The sequence below is a fragment of the Syngnathus leptorhynchus genome, chromosome 4 (genome assembly GCF_054491065.1).
Source record: "Syngnathus leptorhynchus isolate UIUO chromosome 4, UIUO_Slep, whole genome shotgun sequence".
Taxonomy (NCBI): domain Eukaryota; kingdom Metazoa; phylum Chordata; class Actinopteri; order Syngnathiformes; family Syngnathidae; genus Syngnathus; species Syngnathus leptorhynchus.
The window spans coordinates 18,962,091-18,982,852 of record NC_141198.1 but is presented as its reverse complement, the minus strand read 5'-3'; the positions used below and the strand labels follow the sequence as shown (position 1 = coordinate 18,982,852).

At 49.2% G+C, this 20,762-nt stretch overlaps 2 protein-coding genes across 3 annotated transcripts; one reads left to right on the top strand and one right to left on the bottom strand.

Annotated features, from left to right (window-relative positions):
- Positions 1-3,608: 3,608 nt before the first annotated feature.
- cldn5a (claudin 5a) lies at positions 3,609-5,426 on the bottom strand. The gene has a single exon (XM_085909561.1). It carries the CDS (start codon positions 5,146-5,148, stop codon positions 4,480-4,482), a length of 669 nt encoding a protein of 222 aa, XP_085765687.1. The 5' UTR covers positions 5,149-5,426; the 3' UTR covers positions 3,609-4,479.
- Positions 5,427-6,589: 1,163 nt separating this feature from the next.
- LOC147058710 (septin-2) lies at positions 6,590-20,730 on the top strand. 2 transcript variants are annotated; one of them, XM_085909556.1, is made up of 12 exons: positions 6,590-6,653; positions 9,524-9,647; positions 11,472-11,594; positions 11,673-11,759; positions 11,916-12,039; positions 12,236-12,370; positions 12,465-12,582; positions 18,824-18,928; positions 19,080-19,225; positions 19,335-19,418; positions 19,486-19,543; positions 20,046-20,730. In XM_085909556.1, exons 2-12 carry the CDS (start codon positions 9,524-9,526, stop codon positions 20,109-20,111), a joined length of 1,170 nt encoding a protein of 389 aa, XP_085765682.1. In that variant the 5' UTR covers positions 6,590-6,653; the 3' UTR covers positions 20,112-20,730. The 2 variants fall into 2 exon arrangements, with proteins under 2 accessions (XP_085765682.1, XP_085765683.1); XM_085909557.1 differs by having other exon boundaries at positions 6,593-6,653; positions 18,824-18,925.
- The last annotated feature ends 32 nt before the right edge of the window (positions 20,731-20,762 follow it).

Below are 20,762 nucleotides of genomic sequence, written 5' to 3'. Positions count from 1 at the left end.
CACCAAAAATGGCCACCCATTTCAGCTCTTCACATTGGGGGAAAAGGAACCCGACGTGCTGAAAATCCACAGCTAGTAGCTTAGCGTTTATTCACGTGTGGGAACTTCCAACATTGCGAGTACAATTTCAAAGCCTTCCGTATTGCTTTGAGCGAGCGACACTGCTGTCAGCCCTCTGTGAACTTTAACCCCACTCACTGTCGGGGTGTCATTCTTTGAAATGAGCTTTTCTTATTGAATGATATTCATCTGTGCCGGCCGGTTGCAAGAAAAGGCTTGGATACAAAGAGCGGCTGGAAAAAAGAGTGGATTAGTATGTCCAATGGATCCACCAATGTCCTCCCACCACCGCCTTGCTGATGGAAAAGAAAGCGCAGTCGCCCGTGCCGACATCCTTGACGAGCATTGGCAATTTAGCTTGAAACGATTTGTGCTGAGCGTGCCTGATCCTGGCCAGAGCTCAGACGGACGGCCTCAGCAGGCAGCTTCCGTTCCTGTGCGTGCGTGCGTGCTTGCACCTGCGCCGGCTGCGCTTGTGATGCATGATGCACTCCGCTATAGGCACGAAAAGTACTTGACTCCCCACACACTCTCGTATTTGGGAGATACAAGCATCCCTATATCATCCCGTTGGAAGAAACTTGTGCAAATTTGTCCGTTTTTTTTTTAGATTGCTCTACATGACGTAACTTTGGCTTTATAAATATTAAGACAAACCAAGATTACGTTTGAATGGATGTCTCCCATCTCCCGCTTCAGGTATGCGCCGCGCTCACGTTTCCCTGCTACTCAGCAGACGTTTTTGTGGTCGACTCGAATGTGACGAACGCGAAAGGCGGCCGCTGACGCTCACCGAGTCCCGCCTTTTGAAAAAAGTCTTGTAACCTGAAGATGGCTACGTGTGCAGCAGGCTGGAGGATGAAAGTCAACGTACATGTGAAAGTGCCTCTCCAGTGGTTGCAGTGTGCTTACGTGTTTGGAAATAGCAATAGGAGTGGTCAAACAGACAAATCAGACTAATTAGGCTCGGCGCGCACACGCACACACACACACACACGCTCTTGCGGCTCTCCCTGGCCCTCGCTCCCTCGCTCGCTGGCTGGCCCGCCCGCCCGCCCACGTCCCTTCCTGTTTCCTGTTGCACTGTCCGCTGGTCAGGAAGTGCTGGTGTTAGTGGGCCGTGACTCAAGCAAGCCATGAGTCATGTGTGAAGGGGATTTGGCCTTTGTTTCTCAGACAAACACCTCATAGGGGCTTTTAACTTGTCAGACAATGCTACATTTGTCCTCCGTGTAGAAGCAACCACCTGCTGACTCTTGGCTTTGCTTTGCTTTCGGTCGGGAGTGCACCTGCTGCTTCTCGCAATGTCGACAAATGCTCAGCACGGCATCGGGGAATTCGGGAATTGAAAACAAAACGAGACGACTTGACGGCATTTCTTGACTTTTCTGTGTTTTGACACAAGTCACGACACGTCCAATTAGCGTCGCGACTGATGAGATCGAGACGAGCGGGAATCAAGGGAGGGAAGTGACCTGAGGGCAAAGGTCGTGTCGTGGGAGTCCGGGCTAGGTGAGGTCAAGTTCAGAGGGAAACATCTTGAGGCATATTGTTATTCTCCGGCGGGCGGCACGTTGCATAGCTACATTGTCACTACATTTGTGATAAGCTTGAAGTAAATCTCTGCCCGGGTGTCCTCCCTCCGTGCGTGCGTGCGTGCGTGCGTGCGTGCGTGCGTGCGTGCGTGCGTGGCCAGCTCACGGCAGGAATGTTTTGCGCTTTTATTGGGACCATCCATACAAGCCACACTATGGTAGCTGTGGGTTCTCCCCGGTTACCATGGAGAATGTCATTGAGTGACATTGCTGTCCCTATTTGCCTGGCCTTGCCTGGCCTGGCCTGGCCTGGCCTCCTCATTGGAATGAGGCCCTTTTTTGTGTTAACTCCCCCAACACACGCACACACAGCCTGCGCTTCATCGGCCTCACTGCAGTGACCAAAGCCGTGGAACTAACAATGCGACAAAGACAAACCAAGCAAGGAAGTCTTTGTGTTGCAGCTGAGTGGATCTTGTACCTAACGCGCATTTTTATTTATTTTTTTGTAGGCCATGGTAACTCTGCTCATATTCATGAACAGGCTGTCCCAAAAGTCACTGGCCACTTCATTTTTCCATTTGCTTTCATTCTTCTGTGGAGTGTGTATGTTCTTCCCGTTTTCTTGAGGTTCCTCCCTCTCGCTTTCCCTCCACTTTCCAAATTGAACACTTTCAATCGTGTGAATGATGACTGTGGCTGCTTCTACGAATGTGCCCTGGCTGGTCTCAAAATGAGGACAAATGCTGTAGAAAATGGATGGATGGATGGTTTGGTTTGGTTTTGTTTTTTTTGGTTTGGTTTGGTTTGGTTTTGGTTTGGTTTGTTTCACTTTTTCTCTATGGGGCACTCATGGAAATACCTTGATTTTTTTTTTTTTTTTTTTTTTTACCACCCTGAAAAACATCCAGTTTTTCACCAATTCAGTTGAATCACTTGTGTTAAGTTAAAGCACATTTTCTCTTAATTTTAATCGACATGGCTTTTTTCGTTACCGATTGGTCCATTTGTTTGTATGTGTCCACTTCAAATAAAAGTCACTTGTGATCATTCATCTCCTCTGCCAAGCGTCCCACTCACACCATAAAACCTGTGGTAAGCCAGCATTGACTTGCTATTGTTCTCCAAAGTGCCACTTCCGAGGTCAAAATGTGACTTTTGCGCTAAACCTTTTACACCTGTGTTGACAGGAAGTTGTAAAAGTGTAAATCCATTACCGTGACAACAGTGTAAGTCTCCGCCCCTACATCCCTTTGATGAACTGTTTCCCAAAAAATGCATGCAGTCAACTTGGTTTATTAAGCGACTAGTTTAATTAACGTCATTAATGGTTTATTTGTTTATTCTAACAGGTTATTAATTTAGGGCTTGCGTTTGTTAAAAAGGACATCTTCAAAAAAAAGAAATTGCAATCAGAGCGAACAAAATGAATGATTCTTCCAAATCATTCCGACGTCCTATGCTATGGAGTCACCTCTCTCGCTCGGCCGACTGTATGCATCGCCATCCATGTTTTCAACTTTGAAGAGAGCATATGACCCGCTAAGACTCTTAAGTGAGCAGCACAACAAGTATGGATAAGCTTTTGGAATTCAGTCACGCTTTTAACGCAGCTCGGGTGGCGTTTGGCTAATAACTTGAAAGAAGAACAAACCAATCTTTTCCACATCTCCTTTCTTGCTTCTGGTTGGCGTCTGCATTCTCTCGTGGCGAGCCGCCGGCCCAACCGAGTGACTTACGGGAAGGGAAGAGTGTTTCCAGCAACTTCTCCGCAGTCTTAATTTGAAGCCTTTTCACTGGCTCTGTGTATGGAGGGTCCTGGGGCGGGCGGGCGGGCGCTCTGAAAAGACCACGGTGGGGGTTGTGGAGCATTGTGAGCCCCACTCAAGCTGAATGGCCATTGTCATCTGGATTTCTATGGATCCCCAAAATACTTTTGTGCATGGGGGGGGGGGGGGGGGGGGCTTTAGGCATACACTGTGAAAACGGGGGGGGGGAAACACTTGATGCAGATTCCAGACAAGTATAGTGAGTTTAATCTGAATAAAAAGGGAAACAATATTGCATCTTCTTATACGCAAATCACTACATCAAACAAGGAAAGCAAACAATTCCAGGAAGTTGAGAAAAGAAACGAGACTTCCTGCGCCGCTCCATGCCGGCAGGTGCTCGGAATAATAACAGACAGAAACGTCGCAGTCATCAATCCCAGCATGTCGACCATACAAAAGTTTTTTTTTTGTGTGCGCGTGTGTGTGTGTGTCCAAAAAAGTTCCAGGACTGGCATCATAAAAGATAAATTTCAAATCCAAACTACTACAAGTATTCCTGTGGGAAGTAATCCCTTTTTTTTCTGCCGCATCTTCATCCACATCTTGGGTCTGCGTGGCCATTTGGATGTCATTCAAAACTGATCTTGGGGAAAGGAATGGTCAGGAACTAGGGGAGGGGGACTGTGAGACGTCTCACGCACTCAACAAAGTAAACATTTTTGGCTTTAGAAAAATACTGGAGGTTTTGTGACTAATACATCTCTTTGATGTCATTATCATGGAGCGCAATCTTTTTCTCACTTACTGTACAGATTGGCAGGCAAAGCATGTGCGAGTGGCGCTACAAACCAACAAAATCAGTCATTCCAAAAAAAGAATACAAAAGCATGTACCTAACAAAGATACTGTAGTCCTTTTATGTCTGTTGTAGTTGGAGGTTTCCAAAAGAAGACGGACGGGAAAAGTCCCGATGACAGGAAAAACGTGCTTGGTCAATGCAGCTTGCTTATTGAACGAGTCTAGAAAAGAAAGAAAGAAAGAAAGAAAGAAAGGCAGGTGCAAAAAAAACCCCCCAAAAAACAAGCAAGCAAGCAAGCCAGGTCCGAGCGGGGCTACACATAATTCCGTTTGTCGTAGTCCCCGTTAGGCGTGGCTCTCTTGGTGGGCGCGTATTTGACCGAGTATCCCGCGTTCCCGCCGCCGCCGCCGCCGCCGCCGCCGGCCGGGCAGGAGCAACACAGCACGGCCCCGCCGATAAATAGGAGCGCCGTGGCCGCCCAGCCGATGTACAGCGCGGCGCCAATCTCCCGCTTCTTGGAGCTGGGCACCTGCGGGTTGTAGAAATCCGAGATGATGTTGTTGGCCATCCAGCACAAGGGCACCAAGACGAAGAGGCCGCTGCTGATGAAGATCACGCCGCCGGCGTTCACCACCCGCGCCTTGACGTGCTCGTTGCGAATGCAGTTGGTGCACTGCGCTCCGGCGATCACCACCATAAGCCCCAGCACGCCCATCACCGACGCGATGATAGTGAGCGCCCGAGCCGCCTGGAGGTCGTGGCTGAGGGAGAGGACCGAGTCGTGCACCTTGCACTGCATCTGCCCAGTGCTCTGAACCACGCACGACATCCACAGGCCGTCCCAGATGGTTTGCGCCACCACGATGTTGGCCTCGATGAACGCGGTCACCTTCCACATGGGCAGCCCGCACGCCACCATCACCAGTAGAGAGCCGACCAAGCACAGCGCTAGTCCCAGAATCTCCAAGCCGGCCGACACCATCTTCGCTTTTCTTCCCCCCCCCTCAATCAGGTACGCGTCCAAAAGCACTTGGCAAAGTCTCTCTCTCTCTCTCTCTCTCTCTCTCTCTCTCTCCCCTCTTGGGTTGTCTTCCCTCGGAAGTCAAACGCGTTTCTTTAGTGGCTTCTTATTTGCGCATCTCTCTCTCCACGCAACGGCAGGCAGGCAGGCAGGCAGGCAGCGCGGCGCAGCGCAGCGCTCAGTTCCTTTGTGTGAATGTGAAAACAACTGGACTCGCAGCAACAGCGATGTGTGTTTTTTGGGGGGTTTTTTTTTTTTTGGTAACGCGGGGCGGGGATGTGTGAAAGTCCGAGTGGAAACTTTCCTCCAATCAGCTCCAGCCGCATCCCCGGAGGACCAATGGGAGGGCGGGCCAGTTGGGAGACTGAATCAAGCGCGCTTTGAACAAGTTGCGATGAATGGGGGGGGGCTCCAGATGAAACGCACTGGACTGCACCACTTGAGTGTTTAAGATTGATTTATGTTTGCATGAGTCTTATTACTACATGTCATTTGGGCTCGTACTTCATTTACTCTTCGGGTGGGTGGGCCTGTTTAGTGGCTATTTGTGACATCAAAGATGGAAAGCACAAAGGATGATAGAGCAAAGCAAGAGTCATTAACTGTCAACCTTGATGACATAAAAGGGCATTAAATACTATCCACGTTCCCTTTTTTGTTGATCGAAATAAGGGCTTGAAATACTTTCCACCGACGCTAACTTTTTAAAAGCAACCAAATATACCAAAGAATATTACAATGTATTCACTTTTACTTGAAAATATTTTGATGAAGCACAATTCATGCTTTTACTTCACAGTTGGGATGAAATTCCCTTCAATTTCAATAGCACATGTAGACAGTAGTTACTACTATTCGTTTATTTGAACAATTTCTCTAGAGTGGGCTTGACATGAAATAAGGGAATGAAATTGCCAACCAAAGTTGTGCAATTAAAAAACAAAAATCCAAGGTAGTAAGGCAGGATAATGTCATTGAACCAAATTAACCTAGATAGTATACACGCCCGCGACCCCCGTGGGGACTAAGCGGTTCAGAAAATGGATGGAAGGAGTATACAATATATTTCCATATATCAAAATATTTTCTCGCTGTAAGTTTTTTCTTTCTATCGTGTTATTTTAAACGTATTCAATTTTAGGCTGACGAATATTTTGTACACTCTGTTTTTTTTAAACTCATGGAAACCCTGTGCATGACACTGAAACACTTTGGCAGCCATTTTGGATTCAAAAATTGTACGCTTGGCTACGGGAAGCTGAGCCGGAATGGCGTCCGTCGGGCGGGACACCCGAACCCAGATGGGACGAGGGAGGGAGGGAGGAAAGAAGGAAGGAAGGAAGGCGGTCTCCGAGGGAGGGAGGGAGGGAGCGAGCGAGCGAGCAACTTCCGCGTCTGTTTTCCTGGGCTGGGACAGCGGAATCAAACGAAACGTTCTTGTTCACAAACTTGATCTCAAAGTTCAGGTAAGGCGTGAATGCGGATGCTCTAATGTTTGCCTTTTGTTTGCTATGGTAAGCAAGCGTTAAGGCGGCCGGCGCGGGCGGCGGGGGAGTCACCAGCACGAGGCCAACGTTAACGTTCCATGATTCAGATGCTCATATGACACATTTTCAAGGCTAATCATGAAAGTTGACTTGTTTCCATTGTCCGTGGGTGTCTGATAGGCAAATTGGGTGTGGCGACTTCCCAACGTCCTAGATAGAGGGGGCGGGGCGTGCGGGGCGGGGCGTGCGGGGCGGGGCGGGGCGTGCGGGGCGCGGCGTGCGGGCGGGGCGGGGCGGGGCGGGGCCTCTTAAATATGCACCTTAACATCATTCAAACCAAGTTCAACGTCATTATCAGTCTGCATTTGATTCGCTTGCGACCGGTATTTTTCAAAATGGACAAAAAGGTTTCCTTCCTGAGAAGCCATTTAATTGTCATCACCATTTGAGCTGCCACTATGAAATGAACCTGATTTACTTTGAAAATGTGACATCTGCTGCATAGCTCATCAAACAATATTTTCATTTCATCCTTTTCTATATCGCCTCACATCACTTGAAAAACTCGTTTAGTTCAGTGAAAATGTGTCCTTCTACAGTTTTACCATGAATTAAGATGACAACATCATTGCGCTAAGCCGTCACAGAAGCTACTTTATCCCAACTTTTCCAACATCCAAAGCAGCAGTCGATATAACGATGGCAAAACGCGTGCGTGCGTGCGTGCAGAAATGTGACTCCCTGAAACTCATCTCCAAATAGGTGACTCTTTGACAATTGTTGATTTTCTCATGAAACACTTGCTGCGACAATTTCATCCAACAAATCAGATTGTAACAATGATACAGACAAATCTCTCTTCAGCTTTCCATATTTTTGAATAAATCAGTGGAGGGACTGCACTGAGTGATCGCTGAGCCATTTTCTCAAGCGCTTAGTCGCTGGATGGGAAAGCCCGCCCGTCTGCTTTTGACGCAGTGCCCGCTTGGCAAAAGAGCGCATTGAAAGGCCCGAGGATTCAAGCTCTAGCTCCACTTTCAGGCACATGCGCTCGCTACCTACCTACCTACCTACCTACCTGCCTAACTCCCTCCCTCCCTCCCTCCCTCCCTCCCAAGTCATGCCGCGCCCACTCACGTACTGCACGGAACAGGAGTGGCTGCCCTGGCTGCAAGGCGCCAAGGTCTGGTTTGGCTTCCACAGAGCTCATTTCTCTCATGCCATTGTCCCGCCGGCCGCTTCGTACGGACACACTCACTCCATTGTGCTCCTAAATCAGTACGGCATCAAAGCTTAATCTACAAGCCATTCAAATCATCGACTTTCACACGTCAGCCGCAAATCCCCTCTTGTGTAACATTCTTGCCTTCAAACGTCTCGATGAATCCCCGACCTTTGGTTGTAAAGTGGCGCGAATGTAAATGTCTTCCGCTACAGTCGTGGGGGGGGGACAATTGTGTATTTTCTTTGTCCCAAATGTGGCAGAGGGCCACTATGGAGGACTGCTCATCCATCTTGACTTGGTGGCAGCTGGCATTTTCTGGGCAACAATTTAGCTGTTGACGGTGGTTGCGCCATCACCTTGGCGGGGCCACCACCTAGCAAACGATGGAGTGAGTCTCGGCGCTGAGGTCCGCCCCGTTCCGTTCCTTCACCGTTCTCTGACCTTTCTCCTCCCCGCCACCTAAACGGTAAGCAGCGGCAGCACAGGAGCCAGCGCCAAGTAAGACATCTGCTCGACATTACCAGCAGCTACGCGGGGAAGGGCAGGGCAGGGCAGGGAAGGGAAGGGAAGGGAAGGCCCTTGTCCGTGCTGTGAATGGAAAAAAAACGTGATTCGTGTTACTCCGGAGATAACGAGTGCTCTCGTTGCATACGTTTGATTTGAATTTAGCCCAAGATTTCACCCGTTCTATTTATATTCATTGCATTGTCTGCGAGAAAAGAAAACAAAGTCCTCAGTCACCTCAAATAGACTCCAACATTGAATTAGCGGAAAGAAAAAAGATTGGAATTTGATTTCATTGTTGAGCCTCGGTGTGGAGTGAAGGTGCAATGATTAATTGATGATTGAATTCTGTCAACCGCAAGTATTCTCTGATTTGTCATCCAAACAGACACATTATTTCTGATTTTACTCCACTTTTTTTGCCCATTTTGTAACGGACCAAATTATTCACAAAATGGTAGTCAATCCGTTTGAAAGCATTTTTGTAATGGAAACATGTTGCTGAACGAACGAATGAATGAATGATTCAAATCATGGTTAGTTGCAGCTGTGCGGTGAAGCCTTTTCTATTTGTCAACCTGATGACTGCATCTCACAGATAGCTCACCTTTGACCCTTAGGAGAAAAGGATTTCCCCAAAATCAACAGCCTCATACAATCTCGTCACGCCGCTGCTGACTTTGTTACGCAATGAGTACATTGATTTGGTTGGCTCTGTAAATAGCGTGGCTGAGCCGTGGGACGGCGGTGAATTCAACAAAGAAGAAGGGGAAGGGGAGGTAGCCAAACGACGCAGTACAATGCTGCAGTGTGGACAATATCTGGAAAGGACAAACACAAACGTCTTTAAATCCCTTTTTGGCGGATTTTTGGTGTGTGTGGGTGCGTGCGTGCGGAGGCACTTTTCCCTCCCGTTCCACACGAATCCAAAAGGTGAGGAAGTGCACATGTGGCGCTATATCAGCGGCAAGAATGTCCATCCTCCTCCCCACACGTGCGGTAGCGCAGATTTTCTCGGATTTACCACCATAAATATGAAACGAGTTGAAGGTGAAGTGCTTTTAACGAGCCGCTCGGGGAGTGAACACCGACGCAACGGCGTGCATGTTTACTCCAACAGATGTGTGACATACTTGAGCACGGAAGTGGGCTGCAGAAGCCAAGACTCCATTTCTATTCCAAGAAGGAATTTTCCAGCAAGCAAGCAAGCAAGCAAACAACAATGTCCATCTCCAAAAGAGCAGGTGTTTACGGCGACGCAATATCTATCTATCTATCTATCTATCTATCTATCTATCTATCTATCTATCTATCTATCTATCTATCTATCTATCTATCTATCTATCTATCTATCTATCTATCTATCTATCTATCTATCTATCTATCTATCTATCTATCTATCTATCTATCTATCTATCTATCTATCTATCTATCTATCTATCTATCTATCTATCTATCTATCTATCTATCTATCTATCTATCTATCTATCTATCTATCTATCTATCTATCTATCTATCTATCTATCTATCTATCTATCTATCTATCTATCTATCTATCTATCTATCTATCTATCTATCTATCTATCTATCTATCTATCATGTGTGAGATTTGCTCCTTGGACACAGCGGCGTCAACGTGTTGCAGTCTTTGCCCCCGACTGACCGACTGGCGTGTTGCAGTCTTTGCCCCCGACCGACCGACGTGTCGACCGACCGACGTGTCGACCGACCGACGTGTTGCAGTATTTGGCCTCGACCTCCGGCGGCTCAGCTCAGCTCAGCTCACCATTGAAAGGCTTGAAATGTTTTGCCATCCCGCCGGCCTATGGTGGAAGCTTTTCCTGCCCTCCACGCTCATATTTTCTTTCACGTGTGGCCTAAAGCACGGCTTACGGACTCATATGGTGTCTTTATTACTCTTGCCCACCGCTGAGCGCTAGCTCCACCCCCCCCCGCCCCCCTCTCAGCGCAAAGTCATTATTTATAAGCTCCGTCTGTCAGTCAACAAGCGCCTCTTGACCTGTTCCAAACCTTTCTTTGTATCCGCAGGGTTCCCACCATGTGTCGCCACTAAAAGAACTACTCTGGTGTCGATTCCAATCTCTCCATTAGTAGTTGTCTGAAAACTAGTGTCTGCCAACTTTTTTGGTGTGGCTTTAGCTGATGAAATGTTTTGGAATGGAGTGTGCCACCTCCTTGTTTGCCCTGTTGTGACCATAGCGTCCATATGAATTTGCTGTGTGTGCGTGGGCACTTGACAAACAATGATTCATTGGCATCTGTGCAATACTGTTGCTCCTGTTCCCAATGTTATGTATTTGGCGGGTGGCCAGTCTAAAAATGGATGGACAATCATCTCCTAGTATTAGGACTTGACCCAAAGCTGCGAATGTCACCTTCCCTTCCCATTTTGGTACGAATCACGTTGGTCCAGTACTGAAAGGTGGCAGTAGCAAGACTGAGGTTAATGTTGCCATGTCAACGTAGAAAGGAAGACTTTTGGGGAAGCAGACCAATAAACAAGCAGCTGTGCGTGCCCAAATTGTCACGTGGATGGATAGTCAGTCCGTTCGCTCGCTCGCTCGCTCGCTCGCTATCCCGTCGATGCCTGCCAGCGTCTAATTCGGTTCAAGCGTGTGAAATGTGCCCACCGAGTGGCCACCAATGTGTCACATGCCAGTGGAGAAAGGTCAGCTAAGGTTCCCACGCCGCCAGTGCCGCTTGTCTGCCTCCTTGTCTATCACATGTGCGTTGAGGATCAAATGCAGCCAGCCTGTTCTTTGACCTACTTGAGATGAAATCAATGTGTGAGATCCCGGACATTTTCGATAGCTATGCAATCGCTCGTACAGCGGAATGCTCGTGAGCCGGCGGCGGGCGGCTTTGCACATTGGTGACCTTTGACCTCCGAACGGTTCTTCTGCGTGAATGTCAAAGATTCCGAGGAGAGTGGAAAGGTCTTCCTGTTTGAAGGGCACAAACAAGCATGATACAGCCACGATCGTATGTATTTGGTCAACTTTTGCAAACGCTAACCATGGGATGAAATGTCTTGCGCTGCGCTGCAGGTTTGAAGGGGCCTCCGGCGAACGCATCAGCAATGTCCAGTTACGTTGGCTTTGCCAACCTCCCCAACCAGGTTCACCGAAAGTCGGTGAAAAAGGGCTTTGAATTCACCCTGATGGTTGTAGGTGGGTGTCGCCATTGAAGCGCTTTGAATGTCGCTCGAGGCTTTGTCACTTTGTGTGGCGGCTTGTCTCTCTTTACAGGGGAGACGGGTTTGGGCAAATCCACACTGATCAACAGCTTGTTCCTCACCGATCTCTACCCCGAACGTTACATTCCTGGCGCCGCAGGTAAACTGTAAGAAATGTCTGCTCCACTGCTGAGCAACATTTCAGCAGGAATGCTGGGAATGCCCCCAGCCAGCCCCATTCTGTCCAAAACCACCACACGGCCTCCATATGACGCTTCCGGAAGTCTTTGCTCACTCGCTCCCCCCCCCTTGGCAGAAAAGATCGAGAGGACGGTGCAGATCGAGGCCTCCACGGTGGAGATCGAAGAGCGGGGAGTGAAGCTCCGCCTCACCGTGGTGGACACACCGGGCTACGGCGACGCCATCAACAGCCTGGACTGGTGTGTCTTTCTTTATGTTTGCCTTGGAGAACATTTCTTCTTGTCCATTTGGCAGTACGCCGGTTCAAGATGGATCCACGTGAAGACTCTAAATTGGCCTTTGGTGTGCATGTGAAGCTTGTTTCTTTTTTTTGTGGTGACACGCACTTTCAGGTTTGGCTATCTGCAGCTGCTCACTTACTTGTCTTTTGCAAAGCTTCAAGACCATCATTCAGTACATCGACAACCAGTTTGAGCGCTACCTCCACGACGAGAGCGGCCTCAACCGCCGCCACATAGTGGACAACCGCGTGCACTGCTGCTTCTACTTCATCTCGCCATTTGGACACGGGTAAGTGTTTGCTCTTGTTTTGATTTGAGACCCAAGCCGCCATTCCGCGTCATTAGCTGAGCTGCCTCTCGGTCATTGTCTTCCCCTTCCTTAGTCTCAAGCCTTTGGACGTGGAGTTCATGAAAGCCATCCACAGCAAAGTGAATATCGTCCCCGTCATCGCTAAGGCCGACACGCTGACGCTGAAGGAGAGGGACCGCCTGAAGAGACGGGTAAGGCGCCAAACTTCTGGTCTGGGACTCAATAAGGGGACGTCGATAGGGTGAAGAACATTGGCGCGAGCGGCCGTTTGCCACGTAGATGATGAGCTCATTTCATCCACTCGGTCCTTCCTTTTGGAGCACGCTCCCGGGTTTCCTGCTGACGATAGCTGGAAGGACAACACGCACGTCACGGCTGACGGCAGGCTTTTCCTGCCCTTGATTGTGTTTTGACCTAGTAAATAACTTTTTCAACCCCCTCCTGCGCCTCATTCAGGCTCTGGAGCCAGCCGGCCACGCAGGCAGGCAGGCAGGCAGGCTCAAAGGAGTCTATTGCTTGAAAATCATTCAAATCATGGCATTTTGTGCCATGGCAAGCTTGATTGGATTGTAGTCTCAGCATTTCATAGTGTTGCTTGCTTGTTTTGGACTCCAAGCTCATCGTTTTTGAATGGCTTTCCATCCATCCATCCATCCATCCATCCATCCATCCATCCATCCATCCATCCATCCATCCATCCATCCATCCATCCATCCATCCATCCATCCATCCATCCATCCATCCATCCATCCAGCGAGGGCCGTCTGTCCTAGCTAGAGTGGACGTGTGAGCGGTTCTCACATCAAATGCGCAATTCCTCCATTGTATCTTTGCAATTGTGGCAAAGGGGCCGGCCGGCCGGGCCTATCAGCCCAATGCTACTTTGTCGGGTGGCATGGCTTTGTGTTGCGACCTCCGCCGACGCTTCCTGCGGCCAACTTTGGTTTCCTGTCGCAGCTGACCTCGGTCCTAAACTTCTCAAAGCGTACCACATGCAACTATTGACACATACTGACTGTCAATGACAAAAAAGTATTTTTCTTTTTTTTTTTTTCCCTCCGTGTGGTTTCTGGAAAAGACATGATGCATATTGAGCGGCGTGTTTTTTTTGTGTTTTTTTTCTTCTTTTCCATTTGCTGTACGTGTCAACACGGGGCGGGGCGGGCAGGTCAACCATCCGTGCCGGCCGTTGGGTTGGTTCATCTGTTTACAAGTGTGCACACTCGCTCCAGCCCATTCCGCTGCTTTTTGGGGTTTTGTAAAGAGAACCATTTTTCCAGTTGCAGTGTTTTTATTCCTAGCTGGGGATTTTGTTTTGCCAGGCAGGTGTTTTTGAGGACACTGCTTCAACAATTGTTTGTAGACTGTATCATTTTTTCCCAATTGTGAAATGATTTCATCTTGCAATAGCACGCAGGCAGCCACGCAGGCAGCCAGGCAGGCAGCCAGGCAGGCAGCCAGGCAGGCAGGCAGCCAGGCAGGCAGGCAGCCAGGCAGGCAGCCAGGCAGGCAGCCAGGCAGGCAGCCACGCAGGCAGGGAGGGGATTTCTATCATTGGACTGATGGGGCAAAAAATCGGTTTCAAAGAACAAATTGGTGCTCTCTCTATAAGACAAGTCATAGAATGTTTTCAAGTTGCATGTTGTTGCTTGGATCAGATGAGCTGAAGTGGTTCTGGTGGGTACACGCGTGCATCCTGTCATAATGTCGAGGGTGATGCATAACCTGGAGAGCCAGCCCCTCACTCAGCCGTATGCACTTTCTCTTGTTAAAGCCACAGGAAACAGCTTGTACAGAACAATCTACATTTCCTGCAATGTGTTACCACCACCTAGCCCGTGGCCGCCAGCAACTTGGACAAAGAGGGACAGAAAATGTACTCTGGTAGTAAATCTTTTCTCCCCCCCCCCCCTCTCTCTCGATTGTTTCTTTCTCCACTTGTTTGCCGCTCTTGTACCTTTTGCTTTCTTTCCCTCCCCAATGGCAATTTCCTCCCGCTCCAAAATTGCCCAGAGGAGAACGGCTGATCCTCTTTCTCAGTCTGGGGCCTTAAGACTCATATCCTGTGTGGGGCTGGCTGGCTGGCTGGCTGGCTGGCTGGCTGGCTGGCTGGGTGCTGGCTGGCTGGCTGCTTGCTGGCAGCTGGCTGCTGGCTGGCTGCTGGCTGGGTGCTGGCTGGCTGGCTGCTTGCTGGCAGCTGGCTGCTGGCTGGCTGCTGGCTGGCTGCTTGCTGGCTGGCTGCATGCTGGCTGGCTGGCTGCATGCTGGCTGCTTGCTGGCTGCTTGCTGGCTGAGTCTCAGTCAGCTTGACTGCTTTTTGTTGCCGTCTCAAGCACATCTGCCTTTGATGGGAGACCAAATCTGTTAAGAGCAGGAGTGATCTGGTCAAGGTCAAATCTTTCAGCTTCAAGTCCAATCGATAGCTAGCTCATTCAATGTCTGTCTTCATCACTTGTCAGTTTCAGCTTCAGTCAGGAGAAAGTCAGGGAGTTTTTTTTCCCACCATTGCTCGGAAGAAACAATGTCACGCGCTTTCAACGGAAAGGCTGAAAGTTGAATTTGGAATGGAGGTGATGCAAGACTGTAGCGGATGTTTGATAGCTTTTCAGCATCCTTTCAGTGTTGATCACAATCCAGCGTGTTGGATTTTGCTCGTATATCTTTACAAAGACTTTGGCATTTGCTAGCGGGCGGGCGGGCTAATCACGTGTTTTGTTACTTGTCCTCTGGGCTCCCTTCTGTTTCCCGTGTCCTGGCTTTTCCCTTTTCTCAGCCACCTTTTTTGCCCCCCCCCCCCCCATCTTTATTGCACCGGCTGGCTCTTTTCCTCCCATACTCCCCCCCCCCCCACACACACATTTGTCCACTCAGCTGCTGTATTTCAACTCTGGCCGGGGCGCAGTCACGGTTTTCCCCTCATTGTCTGCCTGAATGTCGTCTCCCCAAAGCACTGGAGCGTGCGCTGCTGCTGCGTAACAAATAAGACCCCGGCGAGGATACCATTTTTAGTCTGCGCTGATTGTAGCAGCCTGTGTTTTCTTCAAACACTATATCAGAAGCTTCAAGCTGTTTCAACAGCGGCGGATCTATTTCTTGGTCCCTTTCAAAGAATAAATGTGCACTTGTCCTCCTCATCAGGCGACACTTTTGGTCTCCCTCTCTTTAGACGCCCTTTTGATTGTGTGTCAAATGCATCCAAAGATGCCCTCCCTCCTCAACCACAGGATGACAAAATGGTCTCAGCAAGACAATGCAATGTTATTTCCCACGAGAACAAATCCAGCTGTTCTGGTCCGGTCTTTTCCAGTCTGAGCTGTCCTTCAGACCCTGATGGGATCTATCTGGAATGTGCGGCTTTAATCCTTTTGTTTCTTACTGTGCCACTCACTCAGGTTGGGTGGGAGGGTGGGAGGGAGGGAGGGATCCTGGGAGCCAAGGAGTGAGACTCGCACAAATATCCAAGCACTGTTTTTTCACGCCAGATCACATGAGAGCAGGGGAGTGAGGCGGCGGCCGCTCCTTCATCAGCAGGTATTGTTGGGAACGCAAGTTTTCCCCTTTTTGTGCATCTCAGGACAGTTTGGAATTGGCTTGCTTAACTTGACTTCTACACTGAGTAAAAATATTCATTTTCCACTTCAGTGCCGTCCCGACACCAAAGACACCACGCGCCAACGTCCGGTCGTGGACACCCTGCTATGCCGATGGGGGGGGGGGGATCGTTTCAATGGAGCGACGAGAACTTTGAGCCGCAAATGGATGAGAAAAAATGTGAATAGCAAAGCGAGCATTTTGTGGACTGATCCTTTTCTTCTTCCAACGTCTTCCCCAGCAGTATGAATGTCCCTGAAATGGGATTCCTGTGAAAATATCCCATTCTTTCTCTTGGTTTTCCAGTGTTTTTATCTCTGTTTGAAGTTGGCCCTTATTGACACACCAGTCTCCAGCTTGAAGACAATCATTTCCCTGGGCTGACCTCCGTATCCGCTCCCAAAAGTTGATTTTATCACGCATAATAAAGTTCATGTTCCGCGTAGCTTTTATCCCCGCAGAAGCCGGGAGGTTACGCAAATGTTACTTGTAGTCGCTCTTGCTGTTTTTCTTGCGGTGCACATTCCTCAGGAGCAAGTGCAGCTGGAGAGCATTTCTGATGGACTTTTCTTGATGGACTGGACTTGTGCCTCTTCATGTGCTCTCTCTGTCTTTTTGGGGTTTTTTTCTGCCTGGATTCGCTCATTCTCCGCGATTTCCCTCCCTCCCTCCAAGCGCTCCTTTCTACTTCCAAGTATTGTTTCCCAGAGATGGGCCGGGGAGGCAGCCACGCAGGCAGGCAGGCAGCCAGGCAGGCAGGCAGGCAGCCAGGCAGGCAGGCAGGCAGGCAGGCAGCCACGCAGGCAGGCAGCCTCGCAGGCCGGCCAGCTGGCCTCGTCCCGCCCGCCTCTGTCCTCTCTTCAACAACTGTGATTTCCAATACGTCTTGTTGTTTATTCCAGTCACGGCTCTTTCCTTTGTTGTGTTGTCAGCACAGAAGGTGAAGAAAGAAATCGGATTCTTTCTGCAGGGTTGCCTAGTCGATTGCTGGAATGATGACTTAGCATTTCTAGTTGTATGTTTAGTGAGTAGGTAAGCTATTGTTTGGCTTCATCTTACTGGAATTGGACGACGTGGACATAAAATGGTATCAGGCTCCCTTATGTCTCCTGGATATTTTTCCAGAAACAATGCTTGATATTAAAGGGCCAGAGTTAACCAGAAGCTCAGGCTTCCTCTTCTAATTAATATTGCGCTGGGCTCTCGAGGGGCACATTGTTGGCCGTCTTAACGACCGACACCCAGCGAGCGGAGTTGCGTAGCCAAGCACAACAGGTCGGTCGGAGTCAAGTCTGGGAGCTGCGCAGGATGGTCACCAAATCACCGTGGCTCGCTCCCGCTGCCAACAAAAATACAAAATGACCAGGAGGGGAGTAGTGCGGTGAAGCAAGAGCAATCAGGCCAAGTCAACACAGACTTGGAGGCAGGCAGGCAGCCACGCAGCCACGCAGCCACCCAGGCAGGCAGCTGTGATTGTGGCACCTGTTGGAGATTGGAGTTGCTGGTTGAGTTGCTCATCCCGTAAACAAGCACATAGAGCATTGTGCGCCCTCTCCCTTGCTCGCATCCTGAAACACTTGATCATCAGGTTCCACTTTGCATCTGTTGACCTGCTCTTTCCCGCTTTTGACAGTGGGCCAGAGCAAGAGCGTGCGCTGCTGCTGCTGCTGCTGCTGCTGCTGCTGCTGCTGCAGCTGCTGCACGAGTCGTGCTCATTTCTTATCTTATTTATCAAGAGGAAATGGGCACGATGAATTTGTTGAAAAAATGTTTTCTCCAAACACTGAACTGAATCTCTGATTCTTATCAGTGCATGTGTGTGTGTGTGTTACTAGCTAGCTCGGAATACTGGGTGGCATAGTTGGCACAGCTTCGTGGCCAAATGTTTTTTTTGACATTGGCTGCCAGTGAGAAAAGAAAGCCATTAGTATCAAATTGTTTGGTGAATGGTTGGACTCTAGAAATGAAGATAAGCGCACTAATGAATCCAATGAGATCAGCCTCCACTGTACCTTTTGCTGTTTGTTTCCTGCCATTGTGTGAAGCCAGTTTATTTTCTCTCCCAAAAGTGTCGACTTTCTGCTTGAACCAGAGTCGCATTTTCCAGCCGTTGAGAAGAAGCCCCTCTCTTGTGTCACGTTTGTTTTTACATCTGCAGCACAACAATACCTGAACACTGAGAAAACAAAGTTTAGCCATAACAAGTGTGCAAACAGGAGCTGTCACTTCCCGGGATGGGAGCCGGCTCACCCGCCTAGCGCTGAAACATGAAAGTGGCCCCAAGTTGACGTTTCTTGGCTCCCTTACATAACAATACAGTACGCTACGGGAATACAAAAGACAAATGGTGCCTTGATGTTTAGAATAATAAATATACTGACCCATGTGTCCCATGGTCAGGGGAAAGAAAGCCAGGCAGGGCAGGGCCTTTGTTCCAATAGGTCTCGGCAGCCTTTCAACGGCCAGAGAAGTTGACGCTGAGACACGCACGCACACGCAGGCGACTTATTTTTCACCTTCCACCCCCTTTCCGTGTCCTCCGCGGGCGGGCGGGCGGGCGGGCAGGCGGGGCTGTTGTGTTGCTGCAACAACACAAATACGTGCTTCCACTCATCGCCCACCTTCTTCTCAGTTTATGGCTGTCAAACGCAGCTGCATTTCCAGCGCCAGCGGCCTTGAAACAAAGACCTTTGTTTGAGTGTGGATGTGTAGGTGATCCTTGGAGCATGACTTTTAGGAAACATTTTTTGCCTTTCCACATCTGACTGGGGAGAAGGGAGTGTTTGCAAAGTGGTCATGACCCCGGCCGGCCCTCCCTCCCTCCCTCCTTGTGCATTTTAGATCCTGGACGAGATCGCCGAGCACGGAATTCGAATCTATCAGCTACCTGACGCCGACTCGGACGAGGATGAGGAGTTCAAGGAGCAGACCAGAGTCCTGAAGGTTGTAACTGTGTCTGTCTCCACCTGCTGGTGATAAAGTTGACCTTCAGCTGAATCTAGTGGACTTTCTGAAGGCAATGTGCTCAGGACGTGAATCATTTCTGTCCAATGTTTCGTTTGCTAGTCATTCTCTGAGATGTGTCATCTCCACTCAGGCCAGCATTCCCTTTGCCGTGATTGGCTCCAATCAGCTGATTGAGGTGAAGGACAAGAAGATCCGCGGTCGCCTGTACCCTTGGGGTGTCGTGGAGGTGGAGAACCCCGAGCACAACGACTTCCTCAAGCTGCGCACCATGCTCGTGTGAGTCCTTTCGGCCACTTGAGAAATTGGAGCTCTTATTTCCTTTGCCCTGAGAGCCCAAAGACCTCATCGCTCGCTCGCTCGCGTGCTGCTGTGCCGGCGGTTGCAGGACGCACATGCAAGACCTGCAGGAGGTCACTCAGGATCTGCATTACGAAAACTTCCGCTCAGAGAGGCTGAAGAGAGCTGGAAGGTAAGATGTCGGGGAACGGCGGACGGACTTGCGCCTTTAATCCCGGCTGCCGTTTGCTTCCCTGTAGAGCCGTGGATGAGGACGTGATGGATAAAGACCAGATACTGCTACAGAAGGAGGCGGAGGTAGGCACGCACGCACGCACGCAATTCAGTGTAACGTCTGGTTGATGCCCGTGCGGCCAACGTTTGGCAAGCTTCCTAATGATCCTATGTGTGGGTGTTCCAATCTCGACCAGAGGGCAGCAGCAATCAGATTTGCTTGCAAACAATATTATATACGTCGGGCAAGTATATGACCTCACTTTCCTGTCCGGATGTCCTGGCCCACTTTTATGGTGGGAATGCCCTCCGTTTGAAAAGAGAAACAAAAAGAAGCTCAGACAATGGCCCTCCTGAAACGCAACGTTGCTTTGTGTAAAATTCAGCCAACAAACAAGAGCGACTTCCATCGGGTTGGCGTTGTCAACGGAAAAAAAAAGACTTTTTCCAATGAATGAATGAACCATTTCAAATTTCCACCACAGTTTCGGTGCAAAAGAAATTCGTTCTCCTTTCTGCTGACAAGATGGCCGTATTTTTCCAAATGTCGTCATCATTTTTTTGCTCTTCTTTCATTTTCTTTTAGCTGAGACGCATGCAAGAGATGATCGCTAAGATGCAGGCGCAGATCAAGATGAAATCAGACGAGTAACCTCCGCACCGTGCTGTCGCCCTCTACGAGTGTGTTTTTAGAAATCCCCCACTTCCATGTTTCCTTTCCACTTGCCATAAGTTTTTTTGTCTTGATATCGCCCCTTACAGGGAATTCTAATTCATTGGTGGATTCCTGTTTGTCATATAATCTGCCAGATCATTACAGTACTGTCCCACTCCAGTTTTAATTATTGAGTCTCTTATGAGCACTTTGACATGATCACTGATTCCAACTGTTTGAGCCGCAAGTCAGCCACACTGCAGTAGGTCTCACCTTATCCAGCAGACACAAAAGGTTCTAACAATCCCAAGGACGGACAGACAGACAGAAGGGATATGCTCAATCACAGCTGGTGCTTTTGCAAACTAATCTAGATTAGAGTGGGACCTTGGTCATGGCCATTTTTGGAGCAGTACTCACTTATTTTCCTGTCAAATATATCCTTTTGTGGACTTTTGTAAGTGATGTTGCCACTCACTTGACCATTTGATCCCGTCGTGCCAATGGAGTCTTTTAACCGCGACTGATCAAAGTCTGCTTTATTGTCCATTTCTTCACGTCAAGACAGTTGTACCTCTCCGCTGCAATAAAGGATTGTTTGCAGAAAACATGTCTACTTGCTGGTTTGGTCGGTTCTTCGTGTTTTCA